General features: G+C 40.4%; 1 protein-coding gene across 2 annotated transcripts in view; it reads left to right on the forward strand.

The window, feature by feature from the left end:
- The window catches only part of LOC143297786 (uncharacterized), a 91,765-nt gene that overhangs the window by 5,760 nt on the left and 72,448 nt on the right, over window positions 1-13,557 (forward strand). For both annotated transcript variants that reach the window (XR_013057310.1, XM_076610280.1), the window contains exons 4-11: window positions 403-577; window positions 859-954; window positions 3,456-3,568; window positions 4,434-4,621; window positions 5,327-5,392; window positions 6,325-6,451; window positions 7,204-7,253; window positions 8,765-8,846. Coding sequence is in view for 1 of the 2 variants with exons in the window: in XM_076610280.1 (XP_076466395.1) it covers window positions 403-577; window positions 859-954; window positions 3,456-3,568; window positions 4,434-4,621; window positions 5,327-5,392; window positions 6,325-6,451; window positions 7,204-7,253; window positions 8,765-8,846 (897 nt within the window). In the remaining variant the exon portion in view is untranslated. The remainder of the gene's footprint in view (window positions 1-402; window positions 578-858; window positions 955-3,455; window positions 3,569-4,433; window positions 4,622-5,326; window positions 5,393-6,324; window positions 6,452-7,203; window positions 7,254-8,764; window positions 8,847-13,557) is intronic.

Below are 13,557 nucleotides of genomic sequence, written 5' to 3' on the forward strand. Positions count from 1 at the left end.
ATTATAAAGTCATTTTCCTTTTTAGAGCTGCCGACCCTTACACTTTGATTGTAATTTGTTTTAGTCAGCTGGCTTGTTCAGTTCAGTTCAGTTCATATTCTGTCAATGTCCGCTTCAAACAATGAAAATAACGTTTCTTTTAGCTCATTTAAATGCTTGTCAACAAGCCCCCCACTGTCCCCCCAAAAAAAAGAAAAAAAAAAAGAATGTATTAGCAACATTGTGCTTGTTCCTTGAAATGAAATTTTGTTTCACTTACCCTGTAAATTGAATACTTTTCCTTTCAAAACTTCAGGTATGTTTGTTCAGGTAGAGCTTTAATTAATGCAGGTGATGCTGAACTGTAAAGCTATCAGACAGCAGAGAATGATTCTTCCAGACAGGTGTTTGTCTGTGTTGTAGGTGCGGTGTTCATTCTGGCGTCCTGTTTGGTGCTGGGACTGGCCACCGTCAGTCTGTGTCAGCTTCACACACGTATCCTGGACAAGTACCTGCCCAGAACCAAACCAGACGCCACTGTCAAACCCATCACTGAAGAAACCAGTAACTTGGAAACCATACAGAACTTTCAGTTCAGGTGAAAAGGACTCCCATTAATCTTTCTCTGTGTGTGTGTGTGTGTGTGTGTGTGTGAAGTCAGACGGTAACTGTTCGATAAACTATGCCTGTATGAAAATGTTGCTTCCACCAACTCTGAAGTATGGTTCTTTTAGAACTGCATCAACAGAAGAACTTTTTTTCTGTTCAGAAATATTTATGAAAATTATGTATATTGTTTTTCTCCTCTCTGGAAATTATTTACTGCCTTTTCCTTCCAATGGAAATTGTGTAAGATAACGAGTATCGTTCATGTTGCAGTTTGATCCAGATGCACGACTTCATCGTGAAGAGCAACGAGTACTTGACCTACATCTATTCTGTGCTCAAATGGGATGACACGATGCCTGCACTCATGTACGGGTAGTATGATTACACGCCCATGATATAAGGATGGGGATAGAATTTGCTTTCTCTGTCTTTGTCATACAAAGCAGTGAAAACACACATTCCTTTTTCAGATCAGCAGTTGCACATAAACCACACACAGACGCACAGATAGACTGACACACATACTTTCACTAATTCTCTCTCTCTCACTCACTCACACACATACATACACATATATTTACAGACACACGCACACACACACACACACACATAACATAACGCAGTACAACACAGAGTGGGAGAATTAGATGCCTCATACGCAAGTCAATTAATTAACACTTGTTCATTTATTACTTCCCTTCCCCAAAGTATTTGTAATTTTGTATACAGTGTATTGTACAAAAATTCTTTGTCATAACATATTTCTCCGTAAAATTCGGGCTGCTGTCCCTAGGGAGAGCACTTCACTACAGTGTATTGCTACCCTTTCTTTTTCGTTTTTTCTGCATGCAGTGGTATTAATTTGTTTTTCTGTCAAAGTAGGATTTTTCTTCAGAATTTTGCCAGGGACAACCCTTTTGTTGCCATTGGTTCTTTCATGTGTGCAAGGTACATGTTACGCACAGTGCCCAGGTATATCATCTTGTTCAAATGACTAACATCCAGACCCCCACTCAAGGTCTAGTGGAGGGGAAGAAAATACTGTCTTGTGTTGAATTCAGTCCCATGCGCTCAGGTTCTCTTGCTTCCTACCTAGGCTGACGCGTTACCACTTGGCCATCACTGCACATTAATAAACTGGTGCTAAGCTTTAGGCATTGTTGTGCTGATCACTAAAGGAGGTATTATCAGACTTTCCTACAGTTGTTATATAACTCGTCTCTGAAAAGCAGTAACTAAATATGCAGAATCAGAGATTATGAATATTTGTGATGCAGCACATTGATTTTTCATTTTTGACATTTATGTGCTGTCTGGAAGTTTAAAAAATCAAAGATTAATATACAAAAACCAGAATTGATCTGTCTGTCATAGTTTTTGCCCACATGTACGTGTGTATATGATCATCTGTGAGTCTGTGTTTGGTGTGTGTGTGTGTGTGTGTGTGTGTTCACGTGTGTGTTTTCCCTGTCAAACTCAGAGTAAGTGTGAAAAGCATGGTGTGTATGTGCACACGTGTGTGCAGACACACACAGACACACACACACACACACACACACACACACACACACTCCGGACAAGTCTGCATGTTTCTGAACACAGGAGTAAATCATGTGTAGCTGGCGCATTTAATTCAAAGCGCACTTGTGTTAGAATCTCTGGATTTGATAAAAATGAAATGTTTCACTCTCAGATCAAAATGTAATGAGTTGGTTGGATCAAAAAGCAGAACAGAACAGAAATGGGCCTTTTATTATCGGGACAGATGAAGTCAGAAGCATTTTCGTTTCCCAAATTTGTAATAAGATACACTGGCAGTAGAGTCGCAACAGCCGTGGTCTGGGACAACACATCTCAGAATGTTACTTTCTCTCTCAGTGTCTCTTACTCTCAATCTAGCGTGTACAGGAGACTGAGAAACAGTGTTGAACAGTGTGTTGCTGTTTGAAAGCTGTTTGAAAACACGATTGCCGTTTGGGGTCGCACGGCACACACATACACACACGCACACTGATCTATTTTAGAGATCAGTGGCAGCACACATGTATCTATTTCTGAATAATTGTGAGTCAGCCACACCACAGAATTAAACACTATCAGTTAAAATATATCATAGAAAGCCTGAACTTTCAACAAAATTATCAATACAACAAACTTTTAATTGGCAACATGGCTAAATTTGAAGAATCAAAGTGACCAGGCTAAAAATGCAATTCAGCGAGAGTAGCGAGTGAAAAGCTGGTGAAAAATGGACTATAATCATACTCTCGCATGATTTAGAAGGTTCTGTAGGAGACTACCAATATCCGTTTACTGCTCATTTCCATGTTTATTACTTCACAGGCTGGAATTTCCCATTCTTTGTCATTTTCAGCTTGATCTTAAATACGGCAAAAGAGTGCAGTACTTTTTACATGCTTTTGATTGGCATGCATCTGAAAACATTAGAAGTACTATCATTTCAGATATTTTTATGCCAGAATACTTACCAACAGCAAAGATAATATTTCAAAGATACGATATTTGTAAAAATCTTGATTTTCATTTTTTTTACCCAAATGGGTTGTTTTTGTGCACAGCTAAGAAAAACTGGCACAAATTTAGTCAGATTTTCGCATGTTGCATCACATGTTAGCCTTTATAGCATCCCAAAGTGATGAAACCGAATGAAAATTATTTGAGGAAAGTTTCTGGGGTTTTGTTTGTATTGTTAATTTTTTAATGTAATTTTCCATATTTATTTGTCCATTTCCCATTGTCATGAACGGGTTGCATACATTATGTATTAGACATTTGTTAACATGGAAGAGTATATGTTTATTCTCTGTTGTACATCTGTTAATGTGAGTGAGTTTGTTTCTCAACAGATACCACACAGAGGTGTGCGTCTCCCTTCTGTGTCTGGTGGTGTTTCCTGTGCGATGGAACTGTTTCTGCTTCCTTAACTGGTTCTTCCTCTGTCACCCCATCATTTTGAAAAGTGAGTTGTTCACAGAGCTAACAACAGCAAAGTTTTCTGGAGAATGCAACATATTTTTGTAGTTCAGTTAAAATCATAATCTGATTTTGGCTTGGTTGTCAAAGCTTTTCTTATTTTAGGTTTGGCTGTCATTTACCTTTTGATGTTGTACATCTTTAGCTTTAAAAAATGCTTCATCCTTTTTAGTGTAATGCATTCTTGTGGTCAGTGTCTTCATCAGAGAGACTGATTCTTTGGGCTTTTGATTTAAATGGTCAGAATGGTTGTGATAGTTTAATGTGGTGTTGGATGACTGAGTGATGGGCGGTTGATAAGTGAGTGAATATGTATATGTTTGCACCATTTTTTATCATCGTCGGTGTAACGAATCAGTTATCAGTTCAAGCACTTTTCTTTTGGTGTCTTTTTGTTTCTTTGGCTAATGTTAAAGCAGTGGGACTAAATCCTAGGATTGATATTGAAAAAAAGGTCAAAGAAAATTGTTCTTATTTGTAAAATTATCCTTAAAAATAAACAAACAAAATATTGCTAACAAAAATGCTTTAACTTCTCATTACCTTCTATCACTGTTTTTATTCTCCTGCTCCCAAATGTGACTGTGCAGAATATGTATACTAAAACAGACATTACTGAATGGTCTTTTTACTGTATTTCCAATATTGTCAGGTTGATTTGAATTTCATGTGGACCGAGCAAGATATTGGTGAACTGGTCTTTTTCAATGCTATTTTGATCAACCTTTTAATACTGTTTTGGGGTATCTTCAACTGGTTTGAAAATCTGATTGGTAATCAGTCCCTCGAATAGACCCTCTGCAGTTGGCTGTGACATAAACCATATGTTTCGATTTGATCTGACTGTGCAGAAGGGTGCTCCTACTGGGTGCGTTGGATGGAAACCCTGTCCAAGAACTCTGGGCAGAGTAACGGGTCCGTCGTGTCCCCTGGCACTGCTTCGTTGTCTGGTGCCACTTCTGCAGTCTCTCCCGTCCCCGCACAGTCGGCTGCAGCGTCTGTTCCCCCGTCCACTGGCGACACGCTCAGTGCATCACCTGTAAGTTTCCCTTGTTGAGCATTATGATGATTTTAGGTAGAATTGTTAAATGAAAAGATATGTTTTTCAGCTTTTCTGTTTTGTTTTGCTGTTGACATTTTCTTGTTTGGTAAATGTGTTTGGATGAGACGATAAACCGAGGTCCCGTGTGCAGCATTCAGTTAGTGCATGTAAAAAAAACCATGGCGACAAAAGGGTCGTCCCTGGCAAAATTCTGTAGAAAAATCCACTTTGATAGGAAAAGAAACAAAACAAAACCTGCAGGCAAGAAAAAATACAATAAAAAAAAAAAAGGGTGGCGCTGTCAGTGTAGTGATGCACTCTCCCTGGTGAGAGCAGCCCGAATTTCACACAGAGAAATCTGTTGTGACAAAAAAGAGTAATACAGTGCAATACAATGTATGCAAACCTTTATTGAATACATTCCAACATCTATCTACCCTCCAAAAACCGATGTAACCTCCACCCTGCCAATCCCCTAATCCCCTGCATTGATTGAGCATGGTCTTTGCTGATAGCTGTAATGAAAAAGTAATATGTAGAAAGTGAACGGATTGAAAACAGGATCGTTGTTGACAAATTCTTGCTTAATTGGATTGATATATGAATGTGTGTGTTTGTGTGTATGTAAGCATGTGTTTTGCTGTAGTGTTTGATTTGTCTGATTTATGTGTAATGCTGTTTCTTTCTGTATGTATGTTCTAGGCAGTGAAAAATAAGTCCAGTGGCGACCTTGACAGTTTGGATGGAGATGACAAAGATGATTCGGATGTAAGCATTTATTCATTTTATCTTTCTGGTAAAAGCTTTATTGATTGGATATCTTGATTTACATTGAAGCATGGTGTCAAGAAAATAAATGAATGAAAAGTTACCTTGTACAAAACACAGAATTAAATTTGCAGGAGATATATTGCCACATTTTGTTTTGTCAGTGCAGCAGAAATTGTCATTGTGACTTCCAAATGACATGAGTTGAAATGACACAATGCTTCTTGCATCAGATTTCTTATATCAAGTTCTGTAAGTAGTTGTTTTCTGACAATATACTTTTTTTGGTGGAAATAATGTGCAGTCAAAGAGATAAAATGATACATTTTGTTGGATAACCCTGTCCAGTTACAGAAGACGAAAATTAACTGAAATCTGGTAGCAGTTTTGTCATTGATTGATCAGATGGACTCAGTGACTGTAATGTCCTTAAAATATACAGATATGTGACAACATTTGTATCTATCTATCTCTCTCTCTCTCTCTCTCTCTCTCTCTCTCTCTCTCTCTCTATATATATATATATTGACATCTTTGACATTTGTTTTAGTGTTTTTGCTTACAGAGTGATATCATACTTACAGTGTTTGTAATCACACAGAGATAGGCTTTATTTTGTAGTCCTTCAGGACAGATAGAGAAGCATGTAAACCATAAAAAGTGATTAATTTTTGTGACTGTACCAATCTCATAAAGAAAAAAATCAACGACATAGAGACGAGTCTTTTACTTTTTCCGAATCTAACCACAAATACACACTTCTACACACAAACGCACACACTTACACACACACACACACACACACTCACAAACAAGCCACTGAAAAGAGAATCACTAATTTATTCTATCTCATTGAAAAAATAAACAAAAAATCAGCATTTACACACACAAAAGGTGTGAACTTGTGTTTTGACATTTTCTGGCAATGGCAGGTGGATCTGATAGAGATGACGAACTCTGTGGATGAATCTCTTTCCAAAATCGAGCCAGCACCACAGCGTCCCGGCATGGTCGCCCGACTGTTGGAGCTCAAGAAAAGACGTGCACAAATGGCCAATGGTGTTGTACTATTTCACACTTTGTAGTGTTGTTCGCTGCATGTTTTGTTTTCTAAAATTCAGTTTTCATCAGTTTTCATTCACGGAAATGTGGTATTCTGAAATGACTCTGCTCATTCTGCACTGTCTGTTCACTGAGGCATAATCTTCTCAGCTTTACATTTTCGTGGAATTTGCTTCACATTGTTTGTTATCAAAAAGTGGTGGTTGAGGTCAAGACAAATGCACTGGATTCCTGCTTCCAAAAAAAAAAAGAAAAGAAAAAGTTTTTCTCTTTAAAAATAAGGCTTAGTTACACATACTTAACCGTGACCCACTAGTGCAGACTCCGGCAGGGGTCTGATATCTATCTTGTGCCCATAATGGAGAGATTTGAAGAGATCATGTATTTTCTTACACACACACACACACACACACACACACACACACACACACACACACACACACACACACACACCTACACTCAGGCACACACACACACTCACATACACACATACATACACACACACAAAACATGCACACATTCACGGGCACACCCACACCCACACCTCTATAACCATTTAACTGTCTTTTTATCTGTGTATATATCTATCTGTCCATGTTTATCTACCTTTATCTGTCTGTGTATGTATTTAAAAATGTTCACAGTATCCTCAAATTTCAGTGTTTACTCTGTTGAAATTGTGCTGTTGTTTTGTTTCGTTTTGTTTGTTGTCTTTCTGAGTAACTTACATATTATGTTTCTTGTTTCAGAAAATTGTTTTGGATGCCGAGTTTCTTTTTCGTCCATATTGAAGAGAAGGGTGAGTGTGTGTGTGCTGGAAGCAGTTTTGTTCTTCCTTGGTGATCGTAGGTGGTGTTTATCCTTATGGTATGTGAGCTTGTTTTTTAATTTTTATTTTAAGGTTAAAAAGGCTTGAAGGTCCTACAGCCTTTGATGGCCATCAGGGTGGTGAACTCATACTCACACCTTCCGTTGTTTTGACCTTCCCAAACCGAAGTCAGGTTCTCATTCACACCTGGGTGGAATGAGGAGAATCCGAGTAGAATGCATTTCCCAACGAGACAACACCCTGCCGAAATGGGGCTGGAGCCCTGATCACTGGTGCACATTGGATCACAAGTCCAACGCCCAACCAATTCCTGCCATGGCTCCTTCTGTGTTGTGCCCACAATGCTGCTCCAGTATTGCTTGTATGTGTGCATGTGAATTGTGGAAAACTGGAACCCATTGCTGTTGATTGTTTTATTTCAAGAGTTCTCTCCCCTCTTTTCTTGCCGTCAACAGTGGGACAAATCAGTGTCAGAATCTGTCCGTTGACTCACTCAGTACGGCCAGTCCTCTCTTCTCCTCTACACAGACCCCTCGGATGTCCAGTGGGTGTCTGAATGACCCAACCTTTAGCTTCCGTCGTCAGAACTGTGGTATTCTTTGTCAACATTCAATTCTTCAGTATAAGAGGGTTCCGCTTGCAATATTTTGATGATGGTAATTGGATCGAAACGCTGTTAACGTCGTCTCTTTCGCCGTTCGTATGGAGAGAGTTAATCAGACAGAGGGTGATAAACAAGGGGTCAGTATATTGACTAAGTAAACTGTTGATGTATGCTCATATTTTGTGTCTTTTTAATGGATGACTCACCACAGTGTGTGCAGATAGGATTCTGTTTTTCTAATGGAGGCCAGCCGAGTTAAATTGAAAGAATGGACGAAAGCTCTTTGGTGTGGGTGCATCAGTCTGTTGGTTTCTTCATATTTCTGTATGATTTCAGTATCTGTAAAATGTTATGGGACCTGTATGTTTCTTAATGTTTCTTTCTTATTTCAGTGTCAATAGATGTTTATGAGATGTGTATTTACATACTGCAGGATGAAATACTTTGCAGAATCTTTGTGTGTGTGTGTGTGTGTGTGTGTGTGTGTCACTGGGTGTGTGTGTGTGTGTGTGTGCATGTGTCACTGTGTGTGTGTGTGTGTGTGTGCGTGTGTGTGTGTGTGTGTGTGCGTGTGCGTGTGAGGGGGGTTGGTTGTGTGTGTGGAGGATCAGGGAATGTTGGATGTTGAAGCATTTGATTTTGTGTCAAGATAATAATAATGATGATAATAATAGTAATGATATAATGACAATAATAATGATAATAATAATTGACATTTAAATAGTACATTTCTCCAGATATCCCGATAAGGCAAAAGCATAAGCTATTCAAACAGTATTCTACAAGATCTCTATGTTTTTCTTCCATCAATGTATATGTTAGCAGTTTTATTATTTAAAAATTTTTTTTAAAGACTTGCTTACCCTGATCATTTCAGCACTACTGTCGGCACTGTGGAAACAGTTTCTGTCACAAATGCTGCAACCAGAAAGTGCCACGCTCTGTCTTTGGGGCTACCTGTAAGTATTGGTATAGTCGTTTTTGTTGGACACAGTTGATGCTCATGTTATATATCCAGTTCAGTTTATTTTTGTTTTTTTTTATATATAATTTTTCATGACTTTATGGCATTATCATTTGACTCTAATTCTGGAGTGTAGTGCAGAGGTTTGTTGACAGAATGTTGACTTACAGACTGTTGAAGACTTGCTTTGCCTTTCATTTATTTTCACTTGAGGACACATTGTGCTCCATATAAATAAGTGAACATACTGTGGTAGTTTTTCTCTGTCTAGTGATATGGTCCATGTTGGGTATGTGTATGTGTGTATATAAGTGTTGCATTTTAATTAATCATTGATCACAATCAGTGTTGAGTTAAAAAAACAACAACAAACAAACAAAACATTTGTCTGTAACTCAAATTGTGAAGTGCAGCTTTTACAGCAAAGCAATTTTGGATCATCAATCATGATACTTTGTTCACTCTGACTCCCTTTCTTACACCCGCATGCATGCATTCATGCGTGTTCACCAGTGATTGATTAATTGATTTGATTTTATAAGGTTAGTCACCCTCATTGAAATAAGACTACATATTACAGAATATTTTATTATCTCAGTCAGACTAAGACACATTCATTTGGGATGTAAAACACATAAAAATACACAAGAATCACAACCATTCAACATGAATACATAAAAGACATAAAATGCTTATATGTCAGCCACACACATGCAATAATCCTTGTTAATTAAAGGATATGCTTAAAATAGCGTTCTGAAATTGAAACATAATTTTAGATTGAGACGTTACATCACGCACACGTACACACTTATTCATTTTTGTGGAGTCACACAATGATTAATCACTGTTCTTTAACAGCTGAATTGACTTTGAAATAAAGTTGTATTTTGTTCTGTTTGTTTTGAGTTTTGGGACTTAAGTGTTTGCCTGAAGGTAGACGTTGATAATAATTTGCTGGAGCATGGTTGCTGTCGCTTGAAATACACCTGGCTTTCTGTCATACTCTGCTCTGTTTCACATCCACAGTCTTACTGCACACATTCAGGATCTTGTTCAGCATATTCTTATGTTTTTACAGCAGACCCCCATACCAGCATATAAAAGAGAAAGTTAAAACAGATTCAATAAAGCATCTATAAAATCCTTGAAGTACTTTATAATCAACTCTGATGTTGCTGAGTTTCTGTGGACAATAGATGCGAGACTGGCATTTTAAAATTATAAAATTTTGATTAATTACACATACTTAACCATGACCCAACTAGTGCAGACTCCGGCAGGGGTCTGACATTCCTGTCCTGTGCAAACTACTATCTGCCTATGTGGAGAAAACGAAAGTACTACGGCCGATAAACTCCCGGAAGTAGGTAACCTCTCGGATCCATTGGCGTCCGAGGCGTGTAGGGATGCCCTCCCCTAGTGTAGGGAGGAAGGTGGACCACTGGGGGACACGCTCGCCCATACGCGTGCACCCCCCTCCTTGTCCGGAGCGCCTGATCCGAGGGAAGCAACCCCTGCTTTGGCACCCTTGCCGGTGACCGCCGCAGTTTATTTCCCTTGCACCGGCACTGCACCTCGCCTACGGTGTGGGTGCGTGCACGGTCCCACCAAGCTATGTGGTTATGACCCCATCTGCCACACCGCCGATTGCTGCTGTTTCCCATCCACTAATGGCGTCTCAGCAAGCTGCTCAGCCAAACAACCAGCAACTCATTGTTAACTTGCTGCAGCAATTATGCACCACTCTTCTTCCCGGTGCCACACCTTGCGCCTGCACCGCCCCTCGCCCACAGAGCAGGTACGTGCATGGCCCACTGAACTTCGGCAGTGCTGGATTCTTCTGCCCCATCGCCTAACTCTGCTGTTACCCAGACTAATATCGGCACTTCCACGTCGGAGTGCCTCTTGATAACTCGATCCTGCCTCTCGGCAGTGCTCGGGCCGATCTTGCCATACCCTCGTCCATGACGCCCATAACACTGGATTACGGCGCCGTCATGCCACATGCCTCGACCGTCTTGCGTCCGATGGCGACCAATTCGGGTTGGGATGCCCACGGCACTAAGGGACATTATAATTATTCCCCTTGCGGCCGTTTTCACCTGTGCCGGTTACGGTGGCATTGAACCACAGACTCTCACATGTAGCATGACACTCCTCCCTCTACAGCGAGGACACGTCGCACCAGGTGATATGTGCTCTAAAGACACCATCCTTTTCGCCGATTATCGGTGCCAAGGGAGGCAACTCCGTATTCGTAACCAAGGCGGTTGATGCTGTAGTTACTTTCGCCGACATAGCACATCACTCCTGCCCCCTGTGCTGTCAACCAGCAATGTTTTTTTGGTTTCTCATTGGGTCCTGATGCCCATTCATGGACTTTACACAACTTTGCATAGCAACTGCACCTTCCTTGCTGTTTCTCAGGCTATTGGCCACTGAACATTTGGGTTCTTCATCCCCCCCACTTGCACACAGTCCTCTGCAGGCAATCAACCCTATTACCATTCTCTTCTTGTTATACACAATAACAGGAAATAAATCACAATATTTCCTCTTCTATTCTTTTTGATTTATTATAAAAAAACCCCAAAAAACAACAAAAAACAAAAAACAACAAAAAACAAAAACAATTTATATATATATATATATATATATATAATAATAATAATAAAAAATATTATTACAAAAAAAGTGTGTGTGTATATATATATATAGATAGATAGATAGATAGAGATATTTATATACAATATCTTGCAACATTTATACACATTTCTATTTACACTTATAGATGTATACTTATCCCTCGGTATACACAGGTGTGTGCGCTTACGGGATAGGTTCATACGACTTCCATATTAACATGTACAATTTTATTTCTATCTCTATTCATTGACATCTATTCATTGAGATTCCCTACATAGCAATATAGGCACGCTTGCATTGCTTGCATTTGTGTCATTCTGTTCACAATGCCCAGATCTCTCTGTGTCTTCATACTGGCACTTTATTCATATGCGTATGTACATCTCTTATATAGAGCTGCATACACAGATTCCTTTCCATTAAGGATTATGCACACTTACCCATTTACTTGGGTATATCTGTGCATGCTACATGTATGTTTATACAGCCACTTATTTCTCGTGACGCGATCTCTTGTCATGTCATTGGCATATTCCTGACATCATCACTTGAGTTGATGGAAGTTTAGAATCCCTTTGCACATATATGTATTCATTTTCATACATTCATCCCTTCCTTGCTTTCGGATGACGTCTGCACTCACAGACAAAACTGTCTCATTCACACCTGAATGTGTGCTCCTTCACATATCAGTTGTGGTTGGTCCTTAGGGACCCACACACACTCCCTTCCCACCCACAGGGCTAAGGATGCCCTCTCCTGGTGCATGGAGGGACAAGGCAACCCAACTCATTTGCCTACAACAATCACCCACAGGGCTAGAGATGCCCTAACCTGGTACAAGGAGGGATGAGGCAGTCCAACTTAGAGGTGCCACTCCGGACACACATGCCCTTCATTCCTTCCAAGTTTTAGCGGGCCCAAAAACTGCCCATTGGGCAGGAGACAATCACCCTAAGTCCATCTCTTCCACTCCTCACTAGTAGCAGAAGGCCTGGGTAATAATTGTTTTCCTCTACACTCGGGAGAAAGGCATATTGACGAGGACAGATGCGTCTCACAAAGCACAACGAACCGTTCATTACCCACAGGGGTGTACCTTTCTGCCCACTCATACCAACACGGCAGATGCTGCATTCAAGCACATCAGTTCGCCCCATCACCTTGCTTGAACAGAGATCCAGCATCAACGTTTCAAACAATTGGCGTTTGAAAGCACTTTCTGCACTTGGTCTTCCCTGCCCGTTCCTTTCAGCCTCAACACACAACCACTGCTGTGGTTACAGATGGGCATTCCTTCTCAAGCCTGTCAGAGGATCACTTCGGAAGCAAGCACCATGTCTTTCAGACACATGGTTGCACCACAAGACCCCGTCAACTCCTTCCGGCTTCCTTACATTTCAACTTAACCTGCATGGTGGACACCTTCATCCCTCAAGCACACAGCAGCCGTTTCCTGATTTACCCATGCTGACTGGTGTCCTCCAAGGACCAGTATATGATAATCAGTTGTGTACGACAATGACCATCAGAACAGCAGAGGAGGTAACTGCTGCCCCGACTATTTGGGCTGGAATTTGATTATACAATTTATAGTAGAGAGTGTTTTGCCCAAGTTGCATCCCCAGTCCCTCAATCAAGAGGGCCCTAGGGCTTACCATAGGGACGGATCCCAAAGGCGTTAGCCCCCAAGGCTACAGCACGAAGTCCCAGTGCAATTTGACTTCTAGTCTGAGAGACATAGTCAAGGCTACAGCACTAAGTCCTAGTGCAATTTGTCTTCCAGTCTGAGAGACATAGTCCTCCATGAAAGACTAAGCTCCAAATGATTTTTCTTTGCAATTCAGAAACCGCTGATAATACAGCTCTCACTTTATTGTTGGCTGTACTGAAATCGCATGTCAGATCAGTGATTTGATGTAATTGGCCAGTACAACACATCTAGAGCCACTTTCCTCCCTGCCCCCGCCCTGCTCCATCCCAGACTTAGTGCGCACCACACACAGCCTGAGGCCTGTCATAGATCCTGTCTTTTTTTTCTCTAAAGAACCTTCCGC

Source organism: Babylonia areolata, chromosome 2 (assembly GCF_041734735.1).
Source record: "Babylonia areolata isolate BAREFJ2019XMU chromosome 2, ASM4173473v1, whole genome shotgun sequence".
NCBI lineage: Eukaryota > Metazoa > Mollusca > Gastropoda > Neogastropoda > Buccinidae > Babylonia > Babylonia areolata.